At 43.7% G+C, this 23,691-nt stretch overlaps 1 protein-coding gene and 1 long non-coding RNA gene across 2 annotated transcripts; one reads left to right on the top strand and one right to left on the bottom strand.

Moving 5' to 3' along the window:
• Nucleotides 1-3,312: 3,312 nt before the first annotated feature.
• Nucleotides 3,313-9,330, bottom strand: LOC133906102 (uncharacterized). Its single transcript, XM_062347888.1, has 11 exons — nucleotides 8,912-9,330; nucleotides 8,124-8,438; nucleotides 7,932-8,040; nucleotides 7,741-7,843; nucleotides 6,952-7,039; nucleotides 6,771-6,854; nucleotides 5,888-5,984; nucleotides 5,694-5,781; nucleotides 4,838-4,943; nucleotides 4,662-4,751; nucleotides 3,313-4,171 (listed from the first exon to the last, which is right to left on the bottom strand). The coding sequence occupies exons 1-11, from the start codon at nucleotides 9,077-9,079 to the stop codon at nucleotides 3,860-3,862; spliced, it is 1,560 nt and encodes a 519-aa protein (XP_062203872.1). The 5' UTR covers nucleotides 9,080-9,330; the 3' UTR covers nucleotides 3,313-3,859.
• A 141-nt stretch (nucleotides 9,331-9,471) lies between these two features.
• LOC133906103 (uncharacterized) lies at nucleotides 9,472-12,226 on the top strand. The gene is made up of 3 exons (XR_009907734.1): nucleotides 9,472-9,712; nucleotides 11,569-11,798; nucleotides 11,926-12,226. It is a non-coding gene; the product is annotated as an uncharacterized LOC133906103 (long non-coding RNA).
• The last annotated feature ends 11,465 nt before the right edge of the window (nucleotides 12,227-23,691 follow it).

Below are 23,691 nucleotides of genomic sequence, written 5' to 3'. Positions count from 1 at the left end.
CTCTCTGAATAATTCCCTGAATTCCTTCAGAAGATTGACAATATGGACATGTAACTGTTCATAATTGGGTTCTGACTCCAAACTGCAGAGCTGAACCACTCGGGCGACCATCTCCCAACGCATAAGACTATGCAATTGACTGGCCATGATCAAATTATAGGTGTGCTGGTTGCAGATATCCCCACGCATTGAAACCCATTGCCCTTGGTATTGAAATGTCAGGATCTTATGCTTCCAACGCATTGTCATGGGGTTGTGAAGCTCCAACCAATCCATCCCTAAAACCACGTCATAGCATCCAAGAGGAAATACATTCAAATCCATGCAGAAAGATATGCCTTGCACCCACCATTCGCAATTGAGCATTTCCAGTTTCACAATTGAGCAAACCCCCGTTTGCTATTCTGATGGCTACTGGTGAAATGGCCCTTCTGATGCCTAACAGATTTCTTGCGAATCCTTCACTGACAAAACTAGCCAGAGCTCCCAGAATCCACTAGCATCAAGACTTCCTTCTTCCCCGCATGTGAATGGTTCAGGGCACTTCTTTCTAGCTGATTACAGCCACTAAAATTGGCATCAAGTCATTCTCGCCTAGTTGGGACTGTTCACCATCCAAGAAATTCCTGATGTCTTCTTGCCCACCGAGGAATTCTAGCATTTCTTCAACCACATGTAACTAAATTGTGGCTGCGCAACGGTGATCCCTGGATAGCTTCTCTCCACACTTCATACAAAGTCCTTGTGCACGACGGTGAGCTCGAAGAGCAGCAAGTCAATCTTCCGTGGGTGCAGCTCTTGCGGCTTCAACTCCCCGGCAGTCGTTCGATTGAACTGCCATGTGTTGCCGCTGCTGATTGGGAGGTGGTGGCGGTAGAGGGAGGCCCGCCCTCATACCGGACCTTGCCGAAGCAGCATCAACACACCTACTCCGTGAGCCTTCGATCACCTCTTCCTGCAAACAAGCAAGCGACATGGTAGTATCCAAATCTAAAGGGTGGTGCAAAACAGCAAGAGCTCGGATTTTATCCTTAAGCCTATCCACGAATTGGGTAACAAAAAACTAAGGCTCCCATGATGGATGATGAGCCATCAAATTATGCATCAGATTGCTGATTTTCTCAGCATACTGCGACACACTCCCAATTGCCGCGGATGGAAAAACTGGCGAATCACACTTTGGAACTCCCCCTTCCAAACTTCTCACACACTCTATGCACAAACTCATCACAACTTGTCTACTGAATCATGGGATTGGCCTACAACCAGCGAGCAGCATTGCCTCCTATATGCACGGTTGCTATACTCACCCATGGATCATCATGCACCCTAAACACCCGAAAATACACTCCACACTTAAATTTACTAGGCTCGTGGATTATCCCCATCGAATTGGGGGAAATCCATTCACGGTAGTAAATTCTTGTGCTGACCACCCCAATTCCGACCTAATCCACCCCCCTTGTAGTCAGAACATCGAACAAATCGAGGAGTAACTAGGGGGAATTTCTCCAAATTACTAAGCCCTGGTTACCCATTTCATCAACGTGGCCATCGGGCCTAAGCGCGTGCTCCGCTCTTGCATGAAGTTGATCGCTACCCTTCTTCTTTGCAGCTTGTTATACAGTTGGAGACTTGGCAACATCTGTTGGAGACTTGGCAATCAACGGAGGTAGATCCATCGACTGCACCATGAGCATCGGGTTCCTCGTGATCTACTCGACCTGAGTGCGCAGAACGCCGAGATCCTCCTGGACACCATCCATGGTGGCATCCACCTTCGGCTTCCATCCCACTAGTTTCATCATCGAGTCCAATATGGTCATGTTCGACTCTTGCAACGCCGTCAGAGCCTTGGTGATCTTTGTCAATGCTTGTCCATCTCCACCTCCTTTTGTTGCACTCAAGTATGGTACTATGGTTTCTTGAGGTACTCAGGCGGATCTAGTGCATCGTGGCCGAGGAAGGAGGGCTCTAATACCGGCTATTACGTACCTAAGAGGATTGGTGGGGATTGAGAAGAAGAAGAACAAGGATTCAGGAAGAACAAAGAAGTTTAGGCTGGGTCAGAGAGAGTTTGACTTGGGGAAGAAGAAGTCCAATTTACAATAGCGTGCCCGACTCGCTCAGCACAGCCAGCTCAAATACGATGCACACTGGGCCGGATCGCTCACTTGGCCCACTCCGAGTTCGGGTACATAGTATTGGGCTTCCTGGTGCGGACTTCATCACTCCGGCCCAGACGCCCGTTCCCGCCGTTGCATTCCTTGGCTTCTTACGCCTTCCCGCCTTCAGCTGCTTTAGGGACTTCCGTGAGTGCACCGTGACAAAATTTTACTTCATTGAAACTTTTTTATTTCAATTCAATAATGGAAAATACATATTCATTAGCCGGAGAACTCTTATTTCAATACGAATTCACCTTTCTCGGTTTTAAATCAGTAAGGGTATGCGGCAAAGTACCACTAATACCTTTGACACTACAGCGCTAACAGATAATGCAACTGAGTAAGTATTCAATGTAAATTTGTACATCTATAATACTTTATTGTTATTCTTATTTAAGCATACTATGCTCCTTCTACATGATGTTCCATGGCTCTTGGATTCAACCGTTTGATAGATGGTACATGTATTGAGTGCATTGGAAAAATAGGGAGCGTCAAGGCTTTAGTTGACATTTTTTTAAAAAAAAAGCTACAACCAATACTTTCTATTCATCCAATTATAATCCAACCGTCCATAGGGCTTGTGCACAGTTCATCTTCTACCTCTTGATCCAATCTTGTCACTGGATCCATGTCCGCCGCGCTAATCACTTTGTTTTCGTTGCCCCTGCCGCTCACGTGCCACCCATGGTGTCAGCACCATCAACGCTCGCCACACCACTATTACCGTCATCCACCACCACCCTGGGCATCCCTCTTAAGTCTGGGGCACCTCTAACCTTGCAGTTCCAGTCGACTGTTTGAAATACACAATTTTTGCAGTTCCAGTCGACTGTTCACTTGCAAATGTGGGGAAAATATGGGATCTTAACTCGCAGTCCAACGGGCGAGGGCACGTGCTGTACCAATGTTCCAAGGTTCTAACTTCAAATCTGGAACAATTCATTCCTTTCTTAAAGTGTCAGGTAGCTTATAATCCATATTGGAAAGAAAACTTCATATGCTCGCATCATACATTCGATGAACAGGTAAAATTAGTTGTTTTGTACATCGCATGACCACATCACACGTAGATTTGGAACAAAAAAACATGCTCAAAATACAACTATTTTTTTGAACCAAGTATGAGAATGCGATGAGAAGATACACAAGGGTACAAAGTATTCTTAAAATAACACGATTCATAATTTACAGGCCTTCTAGAAATTAATAGAGCCTAAGAAAGAAATAACCACTCACTCTACCAGCTAAATGGCATCATTGTCCTCCCATCATTTGCTGGCTCATTGAATCATATGAAACACAGACAGTAAATTTTACAATTTTATCTTGGATTATAGTATCTGTACATGTGCATATTCCTTTATTCTTTGCGCCACACAAATGGCAACACTGGCATTGCTGTTACCTCGGGAATATCTGCCAACAGATTCACGCTTCCATCACCTGCAGCCTCCTTTTGCGAGTCCCACTCCATTAATCACAGATTTCACGTTGTTAGTAAGATACATGACCACTGATGATCAGGGTAAGCAGAGGAAAATGCCCACAGGAAACATCCTCTCAATTTGTCATGTGACAAGAACAGATGACGGTTTCTTGAAGCTGGAGCCACTTGCTTTATCCAAAGATGCGATCACCCTATCCTTTGAAACAGTGTTGCCTGAAACGAACTCTGAAGAATTTAACTGTTAATTGTTTTCACTCTGGTCTGGTCTGACCCAGATTTTGATGAGTCCCTCACGGCAGATGGTGAGAATTGATTCATTCGTGAACACCAGACCAGAGAGTGGATCGGCATGTACTCGGTTGGAAACAAGGGGTGAGAGCTTCGGCACATCTTGCATTCTTGGAGAAGGTTGGAGAATACCTGCTGGAGGGCATGCATTGTCCCAATGGGCAGAAGGGCTCCCACTGCTAAATGTTGGCGAGCAACTTGAAGGATGACGTAGCGGGACAACAATCTCATCCAGTGCAAGGTCCCACAGAAGCAGTTGGGTGTCCTAACAGTATGTAACAGTCAAAATCTATGCCAGCGATAGATCATGTTGAGTAAGCAAAACGCCAAATTACTGCCAAATTTATCTAATATCTATAACAAATTTTCATGTTCAAAATAAAAATATGACAAAGAAAAATAACCTTGAACACTTAAGTTTACTAGCGTATAAGCAGCTCCTTGAAAGCATGCTCACCAGCTTAATGACTTTAAACACTCATAACAGTGAACTGCAGGAACATGCCCACAGCTATTAAAATCAGGTCTCCCAAGAATCCAGCAAGAAAGGAAGAAATAGAACGAGGTCTTTCAATTATCAGGTATCCGTATAAAACAATATTCCAGGTATCACTAGCCTCTGTACATTTATTTGCAGCTAGAAGTTTAGAAATCAAGCATGCATTACACAGGTACTGCTTACCACACGACTTCAACATATAATATGTGTTTTTAAAGTTTAAAACTATAGTTCCAGCTAGACATACTTCCCATACCTGACCAACAGAACCAAAGCGATAGACATTTTCTCCTGTTCCATCAGAACTTGGTGGGGACCAATATGAATCAAAAGCAACTCCACTAACCTGCAAACAGAAAAATAGACTTGCCCTCAACTTACAAGTTTTTTATGAGGGACATCGACAGAATTCATGGCAGGTTAAACTATTACCCAGGAATTATGCCCTTCGCCCCATGCAACTATCTTTCTGTCATCCATGCTCCATACCTGCACAAGATCATCTTCACCACCTGTTAATAGATATTTGCCATCCGAGCTGTAAAAACAGATCACATTAAATTAGATCAGAAGCTGCAATACTCATTTGTGTACTGTACACTCATAGTTCACAAGTCCATATAAAAGAGAAACTCAGATGAAAATCAAGAGATCAGAAACCTATAAGAATAGTACAGAAAGGCATCATAGGTCAACCAGATTCTACCTTTAAAACGAAGTTATTTCAAATGGTACCAAGTTAAAGAACGAAGACCTTGCTAGAAAAAGAACACATAGGATAACCTTTATGTAATTACACCAAAGACAGTTAAATAGAGATCCAAAAACTGAATGCATGGTTACGCAAAAAGACAAAAGTCTCCTACATGCACAAGTGGCCTATGGCAGATTGGAGTCAACCAATAAACTATTCGATGTTTCAGCAGCAACAGTTTTCAACATGAAAGAGTTGAGGCTGAGGGGGAGCACTCAGCGGAGGGGTCACCAAGCAGAACAGGAATAACTGGCAAGTACCAAAACAGACCAAATAAGCGGAAAGAATCAAAGAACACTAACATCACTTTTGCATACTAGTCAATACAGGCTGGTTTTAGACTAAAAGTAACAAAGAGCAACATGATTCAAGAACATCTCAGAATAAAGAGGTCCAAGAATTAATATGGCTAAGAAAACCAAAGGGAACCAAAGAGTATGGACATATAAGTGATAGAATTGAAATAACATGGCAAATGCATACATAAGGATAGAACGTTGCGCCATTCAAAAATTACATGCCATTTGTGCCTACCTCCACGTGCAGCACAGCAGAGCGCCATAATAGCTTCTCCCCCCAAATATTAGTTGTTCCTTTGAAAAATCAAAAACTCTCAAATAACCTACATATTGTTGGCTAATGTCAGTTCAATAAGATACGAAAGATAAAACTGGTGTAACATATGATGAGTAAAAAAACTATCAAGTCGTCTAAGGTAAAGCAAGTACCATCTCTCCCAACAGTCGCCAAGTACGCGCCATCTGGTGAAAAGGAAATGGCATTGATCGAACCTTGACAGATATGCCATCTAGCAATCGGGTTGCTCTGTAATGTTGTTGGTGACAAATAACCCCAGTTAATTATGGCATCCAATTATCAAGGATAAACATGATCTGAACTGTTCTAATCAAATGTTATGAGGAAGGAGTTCTTTTAAGGCATTTTAAGAAAAATTATAGAATTGCTTCCCAAGATTCATTGTATATGGTGCACTCAGCTTCTCTAGGATGACTGTCAGTGCCTCAATGGAGGCTGTGCCAGTGATGTTCTTGTCGCAAAAGAAGTTCTGCATCTAATGATTTTTTTTTAAAAAAAAACTACTCTACAAGAAACATTACGCTGGTGGTAGGCAGTACAAGTGCATATTATTGGAGCCAGTAACATAATACCTAAACCAAACACTGAAATGCACGTAAATCAATCAATAAAAAAATTAATGGTTAAAGGACTATTTTAGCATTCTTGATCAGCCCCTTTAGCATTTGTAATCTGCACCAGGAACCATCTTAAATTTTGTGCTCTGTTAAACACTTGGGATTCGTGTGATTGACACTTAAATGATAGGAAAATGTTATGGAAGTGACCACTATTTAGCAACTTACAGTGCAATTTGCATGCTGTAAGTAAGAGGACGAGTAAGAGCGTTCATTGCTCGAAGGTCATTTTCAAGATAAAATGCTGCACTGCAGAATAGCTAAATAGTTGGCCAGCTCACAAATTCATGCCAAGAGAGAACAAAAGAGTACTAGTACAATGTTACCTCGTATTAAGCATCTAGCTTTACCAAAGTAATGCAGTTTAGGCAAGCAGAAATGGAAGCACCTAAAATACCTTACTCGACTTAGCATGAGAAACCGTGAATTGGGATTGATCCTTCAGAGCTGGAAACGTACAATCTGTGCTCCCATCCTTGTTCTAAGTACAAAGAAATGTAGACCAGCACCTCAGAAAACAACCAAAAGAAAAACAGAGTAATAATCATTAACAAATTTTATGACAAGCAGCTGCTCACTTTATCATACACATACAGATTTCCATCAGAATGGCTAACAACAAAAATGCCTTCACGCTCTGGCACCCATGCAATAGATGTGCACCGGCTGCAAAATATTAATGTCCAAAGTTATTTGAAGAACTAAGTTAAATGAACAAAGTAAGATAGGCGTCTGCATCGAGCACAAGTTTTGCTTATATTGCAGCAATGCTAAAGTTAAGATCAAAGCATGAAAATAAAGCTCATGAAAAGACACACAGTTCCAGAGAAGCCAGTAAAAAATTATCTACTTCACTCTCTCTTTTATTTCACTTTCACTTGTATACACTTTTAAGGATCAAAAGCATGCAAGCAGATACCATTTGACACCACATGACGAGCACACAAAGAATTAGATTGTTCTTTCATCTATGAAGTATGACAATTTTAGGTGACAAAAGCAAGCATTAGATTCAAAGCATTGCTGAAGCATGTATTTATGCCAATGCTTGGAGTAGAAAGCTCATGGTGTTTAAAAGAATAGAATTCTTGTAGAATCCTATTGAGGGCAAGAACTTGCTAGCTGCTAAATTTTACCTTCTATATTTCAACTTTAAGCCAAGTGATTACATTTAAGAAAGTGATGGGTTATTGTTTCCATATGATTCGACATGTACCTCAGAACCTGTGCTACCTCGATAAATTGCAAGATAGTGAAATAAACAAACAAACAATCTAAATATTTATAGACAATGTCGATGCAAATCAGACTAGACCAAATAACGTCAAAATATCATATATGGCGGTTGATTGAAAATTAAAACATACCTTCCATTGGGCGTTACATCTTTATCACCCTTATTATAGTGTTGGGCCGCAACAGGCTTCCTTCCAGGATCTTGTAACTGTTGCCTCAGCGACATCGAATAGACTGCATGATGGACACACATAAAAGGTCTCAACTTTATACATAGCCCACCTTGATGCACTAAGCGATACAAGCTAACAACTCCACTAACCATCCCCGGATCCCATCCCGATGATCAGGTCATGCCCTTCTTTGGCTTCTGAGTTGAATGCATGGCACAATGGGTTCGAGTTGCTGAAATGGATGGACTTTATTGGATCCTAGTGCAAGTAACCAGCTGATCAGAAAAGAGCAAGACAACAAAAACTATGTCTAGCTTGCGTCCAATAGAAGAACTGAAGACCTTGTCCTGGGAATTGAGATCACTGATGAATAGCGTATCGGCTGCATTGAAGATGATGTATGTACCCTTGCCATCATAATTTGCCACCCCTTGTGGTCCACCAAGGCCTGTAGATGTACCAAGGCCACCTCCTATACGGCTGCTTCCAGAAACAGCCCGGCTTACTCCATTGCTTCCAGCAAAGATATGTGCCCTGCTACCATTCCCAGTGCCCAGCAGCCTTGCTGCCGCAGATCGCATCCCACTGCTGGAGCTCGGTGTTGACGGCATGGAGCCCTGGCCAGCAGGCTTCTCCTTCAGGTACGCCACTGTCAACTGTGGTGATCAAAACCAATCATCACTATCAATTTATTTTCAGAACCAAAAAAATAAGTCACATGGACCCGACCAATACACGAGCTTCTCATCCAAATCATAAAAGCCCTCAATTTACGAAAGCATAAAAAAATAAACCACCCTAAGTTATCCATACTGCTTCTTCACTAAATAATTAGCTTGAACTAACACTAGAACCAAGCAAAATTCCAACTTTACCGATGAAGAATCCTACAAAACTAACAGCTAAACTAAATTGCCTAATAAGCAAGCTAACGCAGACGCGAATCCTAATCTGGAGCAACACGGTATTTACCTAAAATTTGCTCTATGCACGTCCTGAACCCAATCGAAATCCCATTAGCACCACAAATCCTCCGAAATCATAAACTAGAATGACCCAAGTTTCTATCGGCAATCCACTGAGATCCACCTAGACCCCCTAGCAGCAACGGCGGCGGCGGCATCAATACCTGCGAGACGGTCTTTCCCCCGTGGCTGTAATGCAGCAAGGCGGAGTGCGTCTTCTCGTACTGCAACTTGTACCTCCCCTCGGGCGTCTTGAAGTAGGTCTTGAGCCCCGCCGCGGCGCCGCCCCCCGCACCCGCACCCGCACCCGGAGCAGCCGGCGCCCCCGCCATGCCGGGCGCCACGGCCGCCCGCTTACTCTCACCCACCCGGCGATCGGCTCCCGCAACGCAGCGCTACCAGACTACCACCGCTCGTTCATACGGCCGCCGCAGTGGCCCGTGGGGAGGGGAGTCGCGGAGGCGGAGAAGGATCTAGGCGGCGAGGAGGAGGCGAGGACCGGTGGCTGGTTGGCTCGATCTGGGAGAAGAGCCCTAGACGACGGAGACGAAGAAAAGAAATGTGGCTCGGTGTAATTTGGAGGCGGAAAAATAATTATAAAAAAGGGGCGATATTATTTTTTCACTAAAATCTCTCTAATTTGAAAATTAGCAACTCCTATTATTTTTTCCGCTAAAAATCAAAGAAAAACAGAAGGGCCCAGTCCGTCAGCCGTTTACCGCCGGCGGAGTCGTTCCATGACGTCACTACTCGTCATTCCTCGCCCCACTCCGCCGCTCCCACTTCCCTAGACTTCGACGGCGGCGCGCGCTCGCCGGCCGGGAGGTGGGGCGGCGAGCTCGTCGACGGCCTCTCCTAAGCCGCCGCGTCACGCGGCCTGGTGCGGAGGCCGCGTGTCCGCCTCCGGCGGCCCTCGCTCGTTCGCGGCGTGCCGGGAGGTGCGCGTGGCGATGTCGGCGTACAAGGTACCGGATTGAGCTGTATTACTGCAAATTCTAGTGTGGTACTATCGATCGCTCGGAGCCATCCTTGCATTCTGCGGGACCGCTGCTAGTTATGTGGGGGAGGATTTCGCAGAATCGAGGGCTGAACGGCGAATCATCTTCATGCGGCCAGTGTCCCAAATATTGTCTTGTGGTGTCTGCATCCGTACGCATCGTTCAGAAAATGTCTCTGATTTTAGGAGAGACCGTCTTCTTGTTTATGGTTGAATCTGTAACTGGATGAAGTTAGAGGTTGTATGACGTTCAGTAGATTCCCCATGTTCGTGGTAATTCAGGAATTGCTTTGTTCTGGTAGCTTTAGATGAACACTTGGTCGACTGTGTACACTTCCCCAGCGGCAATTTACCAGTATAATGACATGTAGAAATGCAGTTGGGTAGTATGACCAATAGCGAGCGCTATCCTACGATAATGTAATTTTGTGATCCTGAAAGACTATTCTGAAGATATTATAGGAATCATAAGGTCACTGATACTGAGGGTAGTGATTGGTTCAGTGCAAGAGTAGTAGTGGTATTCGGATGTTCTGTCTACTTTGAAGACATGTGGGAACTTAGTTGGCACATAGGGTTCCATGAATTGCTTGTTGCTTCTAAGGATAGGATAGGCAGTAATAACTGAATCTTCATGAAATTTACTGCTTGTCTGGTGATGGAGTTCAGCTATTGCTAGTCTAGTGAACTTGGTGCGTTTAAACCCTAAAAAAGGTGGCACGTACCATGGTTATTCCATTGGAAAATTTGAGCCAAGCCATGCTTTTTTCGTGCCCACGATTAACAAAAGCTAAAATCACATTGTAACTTGCATGGCAGCAGTTCAATCAAGCTATTTAATTCTTCAGGAACGTCCATATTGCGGCTAAGCACATGTAGAAGCAGAGTAGTAGTGTACTGCATGTGAACTGCACAAACAGAAAGACTATGCATCGGAATGAAGTTTGCACTACTCAAACATGCTTTCAGAGAGAGAGAGAATGTTTTGACCGTCAGCTGTGCTCTTAGACGTCATGGTACCTGGGTTGCACTTGTGCTCTTTCGAGCAGGAACACTATATTAGTATGGTTGTTTTCATTCAGCGTAGGTTCGAAATCTGTGTCTCTGAGCATACTTTTTATGGTTCCATCAACAATATAAATTGGATTTGAATGTAACACTATTGTTAAAGATAAACTTTGTCATGAAATAGAGCATAGATAGGATGCTGCCTGCTGCAGTTTCCTTACAAACACTTCAGAAAACCAGTTTCACTCTCGTTTTCCATATTGTCGGAACTTATTCCTCCTGTTGTCCCGTTTTAGTAATCAAAATTGGCTGGTGCATTTGTAACCACCAGATGGATGCTAATCATAGCAAACTTGGAACCCCCTACAGTTCTGTGGCAGATGCAATGGGCAAAAAATATTCTGAATGGACTTCTAAAGATTTTGTAAGGACTATCAACAGTATAAATGTGCTTGGAATAAATAAAAGACACTCACTGTGTTATCAATATTATCACACTACCGCTGGCTAGAACCAGACAACCAAAGCATTTGGCATAACGCATGCACTATATTCTGGTTTTGATTTGGTGCCAGATTGATTATGCTGGGGAGGAAGCAATACGTAGGAGTGCTAACAGAGTAACCAGAACTGGAAAGGAACAAAAAGGTGTTATCGGATTAAGAATCAATGTATGCTGTAAGCAGCGACCGTAGACAGTTATGCGGATACAGTAGTTCATGTGCTTCTTTCTTATCTTGCATCGCTTTCTTTCAATATGCAAAAATGCATCTTAAAACCTGGAGATGTACTGAAACTGTTGTGTTCCTTCTGTAGGATCCCCTTCAACAAAGTGTAACTGAACGAGATCATGCAAACATGATTCTCATATTCACAAATGATAAGGCAAAAACACTAATTGAAACCAGAACTAGGGTGCATTGCGAGTTATTTTGCAGTGACAGCCATAAAAGGTCACACTCACAGAGCTTTTCATGACAAGCCAACGCCCCTTCCAAGCTTGCTGGCTTTTCTGGAGTATATTGGGGTGGCATACTCGTATGAATGTAGGTTTCTACTACCCTGCAGTATGGTGAATGCTTTTTATGCTGAGATATTATTTTCATGAAAATGCTCTCCTTTTGCGAATGTGGTATCTGTGGGTTCACAATTGGTGGGTCGTCTTTTATGCAGGTGTGTTGTTAGGAAGCCTTGGTTTGATTGCTTCATCAGAATGGCATTCCTTTTTGTCATAGCCACTTGGCCAGGTCAACTGTAGTGTTCACCAATCTCATGTGGAATACTGACTATCAAGTGCTCCGATCTTCTCCTACTGCATGTACACTTAGATTAATGATTCTATGTTTCAGCATTCTTCTACTGCATGTACACTTAAGTCTATTACTTATTTGAATAATAGTGAGAAACATTGCACTAAAGATATCCATGTGAAAGCAGCCTACAAGATGCTGCATCTTTGCCCAAGCTTTAACAATTTTGGTTACAAAGCTGGCTATTAATCATTTCAACCAGAGATACATGTTATTTCTAATAGGGTTTATTTTATGCCCTGCAACAAACATGGGCCTGTTAGAGAAGGTTGAAGATATTGATAGGTTGAATCGGGCAGGACTTAACCTAACGATCTAACATAAGAATCTGAGTGCATACAAAAATGGACAAAAACAACTTCTGGGTAATCTATATTTGCTTCAGGTAAATCAGATTTCAAATCTTTCACCAATAGTTTCATATATGAATTGCAACGAGTCATCATGGTTAATTCTATCAATTGGGAGCACTACCACGCGAATGAGGATTTACACCTACATGCTAGAAGGAAAGGAAACATCCATTAAAATGAAAATGGAGCCTGGGGCTGGAAAACTATGTAAACAAAGGGACGCTACAGAATTCAAACAGGTCATGGGAGACTAAAATCAAGTCAAAACGTCACATACATTGCTCAAACTATGACATCATACAATTGCAAAAAACACGTTTATTTGCTACAACTGCAGAAGATATCCAACTACAGCACAAGGACATAAGCTTAATCCCGACACTCCCAATACCCTAAAAAACCTATCATTGAGTGTGTTGCTACGACCGGAGGTCGTCACCGCCACCAGGACAATCCTGGTATTCGCCCTCGACGTTGCGTCATCAACACCAATGACATGAGGCTACATCAACCCGTACCGATCCCTATCGATGTTCTTCCCTGGGCAACCGAGATCAACCGATGACATCACCTAATCAAGGTTAAGTCCACCTAATTCCACATTATGATTAAGTGTACATTTATACTTCTATACTCCTATAAAATGTACGAATTGTAACATATCCAATCGATCTTCATCGTTCACCTGAGTTAAACGGTCACCACACAAAGTTAGATCCCATTCTACCTTTTAAAAATATATTTAATCTCTCAATATTTACCTTCTATACCTAGATGTTTAATAATTGTCTTTCATATATTTCAAAAATACATTCAATCTTCTATTATTTATCTTTCATACATAGACGTCCAATATTGGCCTTTCATATATTCACCGTCGAGTTTCTCCAAAGGGTGTGCTACCTCCCCACTTCTCTTACAGCGCCGGGTTTCTTCAGATGATGTGTCGCCTCCTGCACTTTGCCTACTTCGTTTGCTACGGATGCCAACTCTGGACGATACATTCTTCTCTTTTCTCCTAGAATTACATAATTATGTTGTGAATTTCGCGAATACAAATCTCTCTTTTATTATACTATATTCGTTTACTTCTGGAGATATGTGTTTGCTTATCTCATAATGTACAGATAATGGATGCAACTTGGTGGTTGATGGCGAGATGATCGGGGCTAAACGTGGAGCTCAATGTTGGACGATCGAGGAGGTCGGGCAGAGTCAAGAATGATCCTAGCAGTACACATGGAGGTCGAGCAAGACATGGTATGAAGGATGATGAAGGCGATGTGTTGAGGAAGTCAAGCGAATAGGATGCTGGTGCAAGTGACAAGGCGGCCCGAGGGATTAGGAGCGGGAGAGACTTGCTAACGGTCAAGATCGCAAGACATAATATACGCGTAGACATCAGAGCTCTTGCTTGAGGCAAAGCAAGTGGCGGCTAGTCATGCTTTAAAAAGCGTGCTAAAGTTTCGCAGTTTGGCCACAAAACTGTGGGCGGATTGGAGGGTCAAGTGGCATCATCGCGAAGCTTGCATCGAGATGAACTAAGTCATGAAGAAGCCGTGAACGTTCGATGGACGGAGCGAAATATGAACCAAAATGCCTAGGTGGTAGGTACGAGTGCATTACCAGTGAGGGGTGAAAGGATCTAATGGCCCTAGAGGGGATGAATATGGCACTAATCAAAAACTAAACCAACTACCGAATTCTAGAACAAAGAGAAACCTTAGCCTAGAATGAATAAAAGCAACTAGATAACCTAGCAAGCTAGAATGATAAGCACAAACATGCAAGCATATATAACATAAGTGAAGTGCAGAATTGAGACTTGTATGAAAGAAATGCTAGAAGCAAAATGCAGAATATAACAAGAGTAGGGAAAGTGGATACTGAGTTTTTCACGAGGTATCGAAGAGTTCGCACTCTTCACTAATCCTCGTTGGAGCATCCACACAAAGATGTCACTCCCCCTTTAGTCACAAAGACTCAAGTGCTCACTAGTGATTGCCACTTCTCTATCTCCGAATTGGCGGGCATCAAACCAAGTACACGAGCTTCCCAAGGCTCCCACAAGACCTCCAAGAGCTCAACGAGAACACATCCAATCTTCACGACCGGGTAGGTGTTGCCAACCACCAAAATTAACAAGCTAACTAGTTCATTTGATCCCTATCAAGCCTAAACAGCAGCTAGATTCACACTCGCTACTTTTGAAGGACTAATGGAGTCCTTAATCTTCAATTAAGAACTTGCAAATCACCTCAAGTACTCTCCCTTGCCTCTAGATGATACACACTGTGTATGAATGCTTCTAGGTTGCAAGAGAGATGAATGAAATCAAGTGAGGAGGTATATATAGGCTAGAGGTCCAAATCTAGCCGTTGCCCAACCACTCACTTTGTCTGTGAACACCGGATGGTCCGATGCACACGCCTTTATTAACACTGGACAATCCAGTGAGTTTACTTTTTCACACGCTGGTCTGACAGTTGTCAGTAGCCATTGCAAAATGTTCCAGTGTTCCTCCACATAGCATCACCAGACAATCTGGTGAGTTATAATATATTTCCTCTAAAAATACCAAGATTATGTTAAATAGTCCGGTGATAACTCCTTCAAGTCACCGGACAATCCGGTCAGTTTAACTCAGATCACCGGACAATCCGGTGCATGTAACTTCAAATTTCTCTGAAAAATGACTCTTCTGCTAAATGCTCTGGTGCAAAATTCCTCCCATCACTGGACAATCCAGTGAGGTCATTTGAAATCTTCACAGAGAGAAAAAATAGTCCAGTGAGTTTAATCCTTCTTGCACCGAACAATCCGGTGAGAACAAACTTTCTTGAACTCGTCCAATTCAATTGACTTTGAGTTCTAACTTCTCACCCATGGGCTTCTTTGAGCTACTTAGTGCTAACATTTCGCAAATGTGCATCCAACTATATCTAGACTCAACTAGGTCAAGCTATAATACTTAGCCCCCCTTTAGTACGGTCAAAAGACAAAAAAAGACCTATGTCTACTCTAATTGTCCTTCATCACCTTGTGGCGCTTAGAACTAGAAGATTCTTAATCTTGACGCAAAAGTCCTTTGATCGACCAATAGAATTCAATGAGGGACCAAGAAAATCTATTCAATTATTGTGAACTAAAAGTTTGACTCCCTTCAAAACATACGCATTAGTCACAATGATACGGTTGTCATTAATCAACGAAACACTTACCACTTACATAGGAGCTTAGATGCTATAATCTATTTACCCCTTTTTTGTGATTGATGACAACACAAATAGGAATGAGGAAATGAATATGAAGACCACCCTATCATACTAGACATTAAACGGCATATAACAATTAAGTAAGAGAAAGCTTAACACTAGAACAACCTATCATACTAGTAGAATAAGAATTAAAACAGAGCACGAAAGGAAACACACTGCGATGACAAGCGAAACACATCGATTAAGAATCAAATATCTTGTCATTACATCAAAATCCATGAAGATTCAACACTCCAACCCTATACTACCCAAGCTCCCCAAGTCACTGTGATCACTTTGGAGCTTGATCCACCAAGGCAAAGGTCTTTGCATCCTCGTACACGCTTCTTGTCGCCGCTCCACACCAAGTTGGAGGGTCAAAAAGTTTACCGATAAGTCACCAAGACTCCAAGGTGCATGCGTACCAAGAAGTACACTGTTGGATCACTCCTTGATCCATTCTCTAGGCATCAATCACCTAGCAACACACTCTCTAGGCCTAAGAACTAATCACTCTTTAATATTATGCTTAATTACCTTGGATGATCACTTTAAGCATTTTGGTGGCTTGGATGTCTTCTCAAATGTATATGAACTTCTCTAAACTCTAGCACATTCAAATGACTGAGTGGAGGGGTATTTATAGCTTCAAACTCGCGTACTAGCCGTTAACACAACGGCTCTGAAAATTTGTTAACATCGGATGATCCGACGAAAATAATAGTACTAACACCGAATCATCTGGTGAGTACACTCTCACAAACTAGCCGTTAGAACCCCACTCAAGCCTTTGTAAACACCAGACATTCCGGTGTATACTCTATCTTTATCACCGGACTTTCCGGTGAGTATACCTTAGCCATCCGAACCAACATCTTCTCTGTGCTAATTGCTCTAGTGTATTCTCCAGTGCACATCACTTCATCACCGGACCATCTGGTGTGTTATCCTCAGCCAGCCGAGCCAATGCAACCCTCTCTGAAAAATATGCTCCATTGTACACATCTTTAGACCACCGGACCTTCCGGTAAGATCACTGTATTCTCCCATTTGTCAACAATGCTCCAGTGCTTTCCTCCGATGTGTTCAAATCAATCACCAGACTATCCGACAGGATCTTCTATTTCTTCTTCGTCTTTGCACTGTTCATTTTCCGGTGTATTATCCGGTGCACTTCTCTTCATCACCGGACCTTCCGGTGTGTTGGCCTTCGATTTCAACAGCTACAACCTTCTCTGGTGAAAATGCTCCGGTGTGTCTCCTCCTCTAAGCACCAGACCATCTGGTGAGGTCAAATGCCTCTGGACATAATGCTCTGTTGTGTTCAACCATGTGAACACTGGACCATCCGGTGAAATCATTTATCCTGAGACTTTTCCAATTCAACCAAACTTTTTCCCAGCTTCGGTGGCTTCTTCATGTATTGCATCCATGAGACCTAGGGATGTCAATGGGGAATTCCCTGTCAGGGAATGGCTCCTCATCCCCATCCCCGCACGAAGGAAAATTCTCCGTCCCCATCCCCGTCCCCGCGCAAGGAATGGAGACCCGACGGGGAACCCGTCCCCACCCACCTGGGCCGAGGCAGCCCACTTGGCCGAGGCCACCCACTGGGTCAACCCGCACCATGCCATGGTGCCAAGCTGTGCCTGGCTAGGCTGCGCGCTAGCGCCCGCCTGGGCCGCGCATCTAGCTCCCGCCTAGGCCGGTCGCGCACGCCTGGGCCACCACCGTTGGGCCGAAACGGGTCCCCGTGGGGAAACAGGGACGGGGAATGCTTCCCCATACCTGTCCCCGCTAGACCCGATGGGGATATGATTTGTACCATTTATATCCCCGCGGGTGACGAAATCTCCCCATCCCCATCCTCTAATAAGGGAATTCCCCGTGGGGAATCGGGGATCGAGTCCCCATTGACATCCCTGATGAGACCTACTAACATTTATTCTTGACAAACATGTTAGTCCTATTGATTATATTATCATTAATCACCAAAATCACAATCATAGCCTAATAGAGTCATTTTCGCTACATGCTCCACCCTTGATAATGCATCAGCTGCCTTGTTATCCTTCTCTTTCTTGTATTCCACAACATAGTCCAGCTACAACAATTTAAGCATCAACTTATCTTGTAACCCTTCAATTAGTTTCTGCTTAGTTATAAATTTCAATCTTTGATGATCAGTTCTGATAACCAACCTGGCCGTCATAAGGTAATGTCTCCATCTCTTGATAGCTTCCAATATAGCTAATGCTTCCTTGTCATATGTAGATAGAGCCTGACCCTTGACACCCAAGGTCTTACTGTAGAATGTAATTGGCTGACCATGTTGCATTAAAAATAGCAAAAATTCCTATTCCACTAGCATCAGTCTCAATGGTAAGTCTAGCAAGATGAGGCCAGGGCAGCAATCAGCTTGAGCTTAATTTCTTCAAATGCTTTGGTTTGCTTAGGTCCCCAACAAAAGGCATTCTTTTTTAACATATCATGTAATGGTCGACAAATCACTCCATAATTTTTGATAAACCTTCTATAATACTCTGCCAACCCTAAAAAATTTCTAAGTTGTGATATATCTTTAGGTGTTGGCCTTTACTTCTTCAGCCTTAGTTATATTAGTTGACAACCCTCTCTCATCAATGATGTGCCCAAGGTACTCCACCTGTGATACTGCAAAAACACACTTGCTCCTTTTTGCCTTCAACTGATTGTCCTTCAACAGTTGGAGTACTACTTCCAAATGTTCCTTATGTTCATCCAAGAACTTGCTATGAACTAGTATATCATCAAAGAATATTAACATAAATTTCCTGAGATATCTAGCAAAGACTGAATTCATCATTGCTTGGAAGGTTGTTGGGGGCATTTGTGAGACCAAAAGGCATGGCCATAAATTCAAAGTGACCAAAATGTGTCCTAAATGTAGTCTTTTGTATATCTCCTTCATTCATGAGAATTTGATGGAAACCAGACCTAAGGTTAAGCTTTGAGAAATATTTTGCCCCACACAACTCATCAAAAAGATCATCAATAACTAGTATTGGGAACCTATTTTTGATTGTCATATCATTCAATTGTCTATAATCCACACAAAACCTCCATGCTTCGTCCTTTTTCCTAGCTAAAATGGATGGTGATGAATATGGGCTCTCACTTGGCCTAATTATCCCTTGTTCCAACATCTGTCCTACTAACTTTTCAACTTCATCCTTTTGATAGTGAGGTACTCTATAAGGTCTAATATTAGGAGGGATGCTACTAAGTTTAAGTTGAATTGAATGCACACAATTTCTTTGAGTGGTAAACTAGTGGGCTCAGAAAACACCTCTGGATACCTTTCTAGTAATGCTGCAATTCCCTCTTCCATTGTCATTCCTTGCGGTTGATCAGTAGATACACATTTGAGATACATGATATACCCCAACACTCCTTTAGACATTAATCTGCTGAATTGTTGATCTTCCATCACATAACACCTCTCATCAGCAGTGCAATCAGCAAAAGAAACTTGTCTCGCACCATCTTTGTTTATAGTTAGCACTCTTTCATGTAGATATATCTAAATGGAACAGTGGATGAGTATCCAGTCATAGCCCAATATGAGGTCATAGCTCCCTAGCTCCAGTAATTGGAATGGGTTTACAAACTTCTCTCCATATATCTGGTAAGGGCATTGCTAAATATAACCCTCATATTGTAACTCACCCCCACCAGCTACTTTAACAAGCTATAACTTGTCTTGTTGGATATCACATCTAGCCTTGCAAGCAAAATTCCCATCCATAAAGCTATGAGTGCTACCACTATCAACAAGTGCAATAGCTCTCCTTCCTTTAACCGCTACTGATAGACATAGAGTAGATATCGTTCTTGTACCCAATACTGCTTGCTTAGAAATTTGCATGAGGGTAGGAGTTGGCTGGTGGTCCTCAGCATCAACATGTAATTGTTCATCCTGCTCTTCATCAGGCTGATGTTTAGAATCAGGCTCTAAGGTAATTGCATGAGTAAAACTCTGATAGAACTTGCACTTCTGCTTGTGTTTAGGGGCCCAAGGTGTTGCACATTTCCAACATGTACCAAGTTCCGTAGGTTTCACCACAACATTTGGCAGCTTATCCGGTTTAGGCATCACTTCTAGTTTTGGAAGAGTACTGACAACAGCAGAAGGTTTCTGGAAATTGTTGGTAGGGAACATGTTCTTTCTAGTAGGGTGTGTAAATAAAGTGGTCAGCTTTCTACTCATGACAGCCTTCTCCAAGTCCTTGGCTATCACATATGCCTCTCCTAATGTTTGTGGCTTGTGAGGTTTCAGATAGTGTTTTATCTGTTCCTTCAATCCTTTTACAAAGCATCCGATGTAGTAATCCTCCCGCAAACTAGGATGTAAACGCTGCATTCCAGCCATGTGTTCTTCATACTTGTGTGATGTACACCAAGATACTACTGTCTTTCACCAATGAGTGAAAGCTTCCACGACATCGTACATACTATGCTTAGCAAATTAATTACACACCAAGGTACATAATTGGAACCATCACATCTGGCGTGAGGACACCCTCAAACTGGTCCATTAGAACTCGGCTTGACTCAAACAATGTAGTGTAGCCATAAAAACCCACATGTCTTGTGGTACTGCTGCCAGATCAAAGTATTTCTCACATTAATGCATCCATCCAACAGGATTATCTCCATTGAAGGTAGGAAAATCGAGCTTGGGTTTGGATATGGATAGGTTAAATGCATTCTCAATGTGCTTGTTCTGGCCAAGGTTGTACCGTGGTTCATAATGCCTAGCATGGGGTGGTATGTGTCGGTGTATCAGGAACCAGGGATCCCTAAATTCCGAGGTCAGGCCAGCCATCCGCCACATGGCGTCATCCCGCGAGGTCTCTCCTGTAGGATGAGAAAAGATAAAGTCCCGAGAGAAGGTACTCGGGGGCCACAGTCAGTGGTCCCCGAGCACCCCAGTTCCCCGATGATCCACGGAGTCTAAGTATCGGGAATAAAGTGCTCGGGGAGGTGTCCGCTCACCCCCGAGCACCCTAGTACCCCGACAATCAAAAGAGCCAAGTTCCGAGAGAGAGTGCTCGGGGCTACGTGCAGCAGCTCCCGAGCGCTCGGTTCCCCGAAGATCCGCACAAGAGTGCTCGGGAGAGAGTGCTTGGGGCTGCACGTGGCAGCCCCCGAGCACTCGGTTCCCTGAAGATTCGTGCAAGAATGCTCGGGAGAGGGTGCTCGGGGAGGCGAATGGTACCCCCGGGCACCCGGTACCCCGAGGACAAGGATATGCGTGCTCGGGAGAGAGTGCTCGGGGACGTGAACAGTACCCCCGAGCACTCGGTGCCCCGACGACCCAGAAAGGCCCTCGAGGGGCCCGTCGATGAGGTGTCAATCAGTCAGAGGTCCGAGGCCGTATTTAATAAGCGTGCGTGGCCTGACACCTCCAACTGCTCCCGCCGCAGCGTCAGTTCCTGCCATGTTTTGGTAGAGAGGCGTGGGGTTATTAATTGCACGGGTCCCGTCCTGTGTCATCCGGATTGTCTTGGGATAACATCGCGAGGATCAAGGCATTCCGTCTGCCGCACTGCTGTGGCAGAGGAACAAGACAGGGCGGGCACGCCGGGTTGCTCTGCGACTGCCCGGTGGACCCTCTCCACGGCGCCCGTTGCTAGGGCGTTTATGGTGATAGGTGACCGGGCGTGCGACGCATTTTTCACCCCCGGTCACTTCACCCAGAAGAAATGATGACGCCTTTTCCAGTCATGGTGTCTTGGAACTTGTGCCCCCTCCTTCCCGTTCGGGGCATGTCTCGGCCGGCGGATACTTAAAATAGCGGGCAACTCAGAAGCAAAAGGAGCGAAACACGAAGGCTCTCAGAGAAGATCAACAACGGCGTAAGAACACCAACCACACAACGAACCAGACCAACGAAGAGAGACACTGTGAGCAAGGCTGAGCACAGTTCCAGCCGAAGAACAAGGAGCCTCAAGCTCTTAGTTAGACCAACATTCTTGTAACCAGCAACATCCTTGAAGGACTTCCTCAGGATAGTTATAGCATCCATACAGGAGTAGGGTATTACGCCCCCGTACGGTCCGAACCTATCTAAATTTCGATGCATTTACTTCTCCTTGCACTAGGTCGATCCCCCCACCACCGGCCGTTGCATTCATTCCCATTTATTTTTCCGACGAACTTATTCAGGATTATCCCCCGGCCGAATCTCTAAAAAGGGGTCTCTCGGGATCCCTGCGACAGGAGTTAATCCTTCGACAGTATGTAAGTAGGGTGACTAGTAGCTCGGATCGATTGGTGTCCCTGCTTATGGAACGATCTACTAGGGCTTATGTCAGCGTCAAGAAATTGTGTACCAGGCTTAACTGGAAGGTCGACATACACATGCCCAAATGTTGTATTCAAATGGGGTCCTACAGATTCATCAGTGTCCAATTTGCCATCAACCTGAAACTTTTCACCATTCTCTACCCTGAAGGCTTTGCTTGATTGCTTCTCCACTTCATCACCCCCAACTTTGGCCACCTCAACTGCAAGAGCTGAAGATGGCATAGGATCACTTGCCCCTTCCACAGATCTCATCAGTTCGAATATGACTCCCTATAGCGAACTAATATGTTCTTGCACAAGACACAGTTGCAAACCAAAATCCCCCATTGTAGTTTTGAGTGCAATTACCTCTTCTTGAATGTTCTTGGCGAATCCTTGACTTGACCTATCCAAATCTTTTGGACCATTGACGACCGTGGCAGATGCAGCTGCCGCTGCAACCGCCGTCGCTACCGCCTTTGTGTTGCGAGTCATTCATCCGGCGAAGCAGATCGGTTTAGAATTACTCCCTCCCCTTCAGGATCTGCTCCAAGCGTCTATCGCCGCCTAGATTGGAGATCGACTCCAAGATTTTACGTACAGATATACTACACAACCTTCACTAGAATCCAATTCACCTTTGGCACCACCGCGAGCTCCAAATCCATCTCGATTCTAAGGATTTTACTCACAGACAGCCGCTGAGAAACCTTCACTGAGATCAATTTTGCCGCTAATTTGTCCAAGGATCGTTCAAAATCTGATACCAATTTTCACTCACGCAAGAATCAGAAGGAATCTGGATACAGCTCGGAGACCAGAAGAGGGAGTTCGCAAGAAAAACAAAGAATAGGCGTCAAGGGACGCCGTGCAGACACGCGTGCTTGCTTTGTTTCTGCTGCTGGCTACTCTACTAAGCTCCAAAGGTTGGCTCTAGCGCTCTGCTCCCTTGTGTTCTACACTGCTACTTATGTGCTATACGTGTTTATGTTCTAAGTTTTGAATAGTGAAATTAGTAACAAATTTGAGAATGTCTTGATTGCTTTGCCATTTTCATTCGCAGCTACATAATTCAAATCGTTAGGATGATTATTGATTAATGAATTTGAGGATAATGAAAGAATGAAGTTGAATTTCTGAAAGGTATGCCCCAAATCTTGCATTCTCACTTGAAAATATGGTCGGAAAGATGTCATATATAGCTATGTTTTTTTTCATATATACACGAATGGTTGCTGGTACAGTACAAAACTGTATGGATGATTTAAGTGCTTAATTATTGGCCCTAGTCTTGCCGAGAATATAGCTCCGCCACCGGAAATACCCTGTCATACCGTAGAAGTACATGGTGAAGTTGGTAAGATCATCGTGAATACAGATGATCATATATATGAGTTCACTCACACCTAGCATCGATCGTCCTCTCCTGGCTACATATAGCTGCTCCAAGATAAGTTCTCACCCATGCATGCATATGTAGGAGTACTCCGTTATGGAATTTCCACGCGCGCGCGCCAGTAAATTACTGGCTCTTGTCAACCGAAGAGGCCTGCCGAAGAGTGCCGCCTTTTTGCATGCATGCAGCATAGGAAAGGTCGGAGTCCTATATATATATATATATATATATATATATATATATATATATATATATATATATATATATATACCTACACAATAGAACTATTCTAC

Source organism: Phragmites australis, chromosome 23, assembly GCF_958298935.1.
Source record: "Phragmites australis chromosome 23, lpPhrAust1.1, whole genome shotgun sequence".
In the NCBI taxonomy this organism is placed as follows: domain Eukaryota; kingdom Viridiplantae; phylum Streptophyta; class Magnoliopsida; order Poales; family Poaceae; genus Phragmites; species Phragmites australis.
Note: the sequence above shows the minus strand (reverse complement) of the source record. Positions and strands in the feature narration are given on the sequence as shown.

Coding starts and splice junctions, on each gene's coding strand:
- LOC133906102 (XM_062347888.1), bottom strand. CDS start 9,079: ATGGCGGGGGCGCCGGCTGCTCCGGGTGCGGGTGCGGGTGCGGGGGGC. Junction 8,041..8,123: donor ATCTCAATTCCCAGGACAAG/GTCTTCAGTTCT, acceptor TACTTGCACTAG/GATCCAATAAAGTCCATCCA. Junction 5,985..6,770: donor CTCATGCTAAGTCGAGTAAG/GTATTTTAGGTG, acceptor ACAACATTACAG/AGCAACCCGATTGCTAGATG.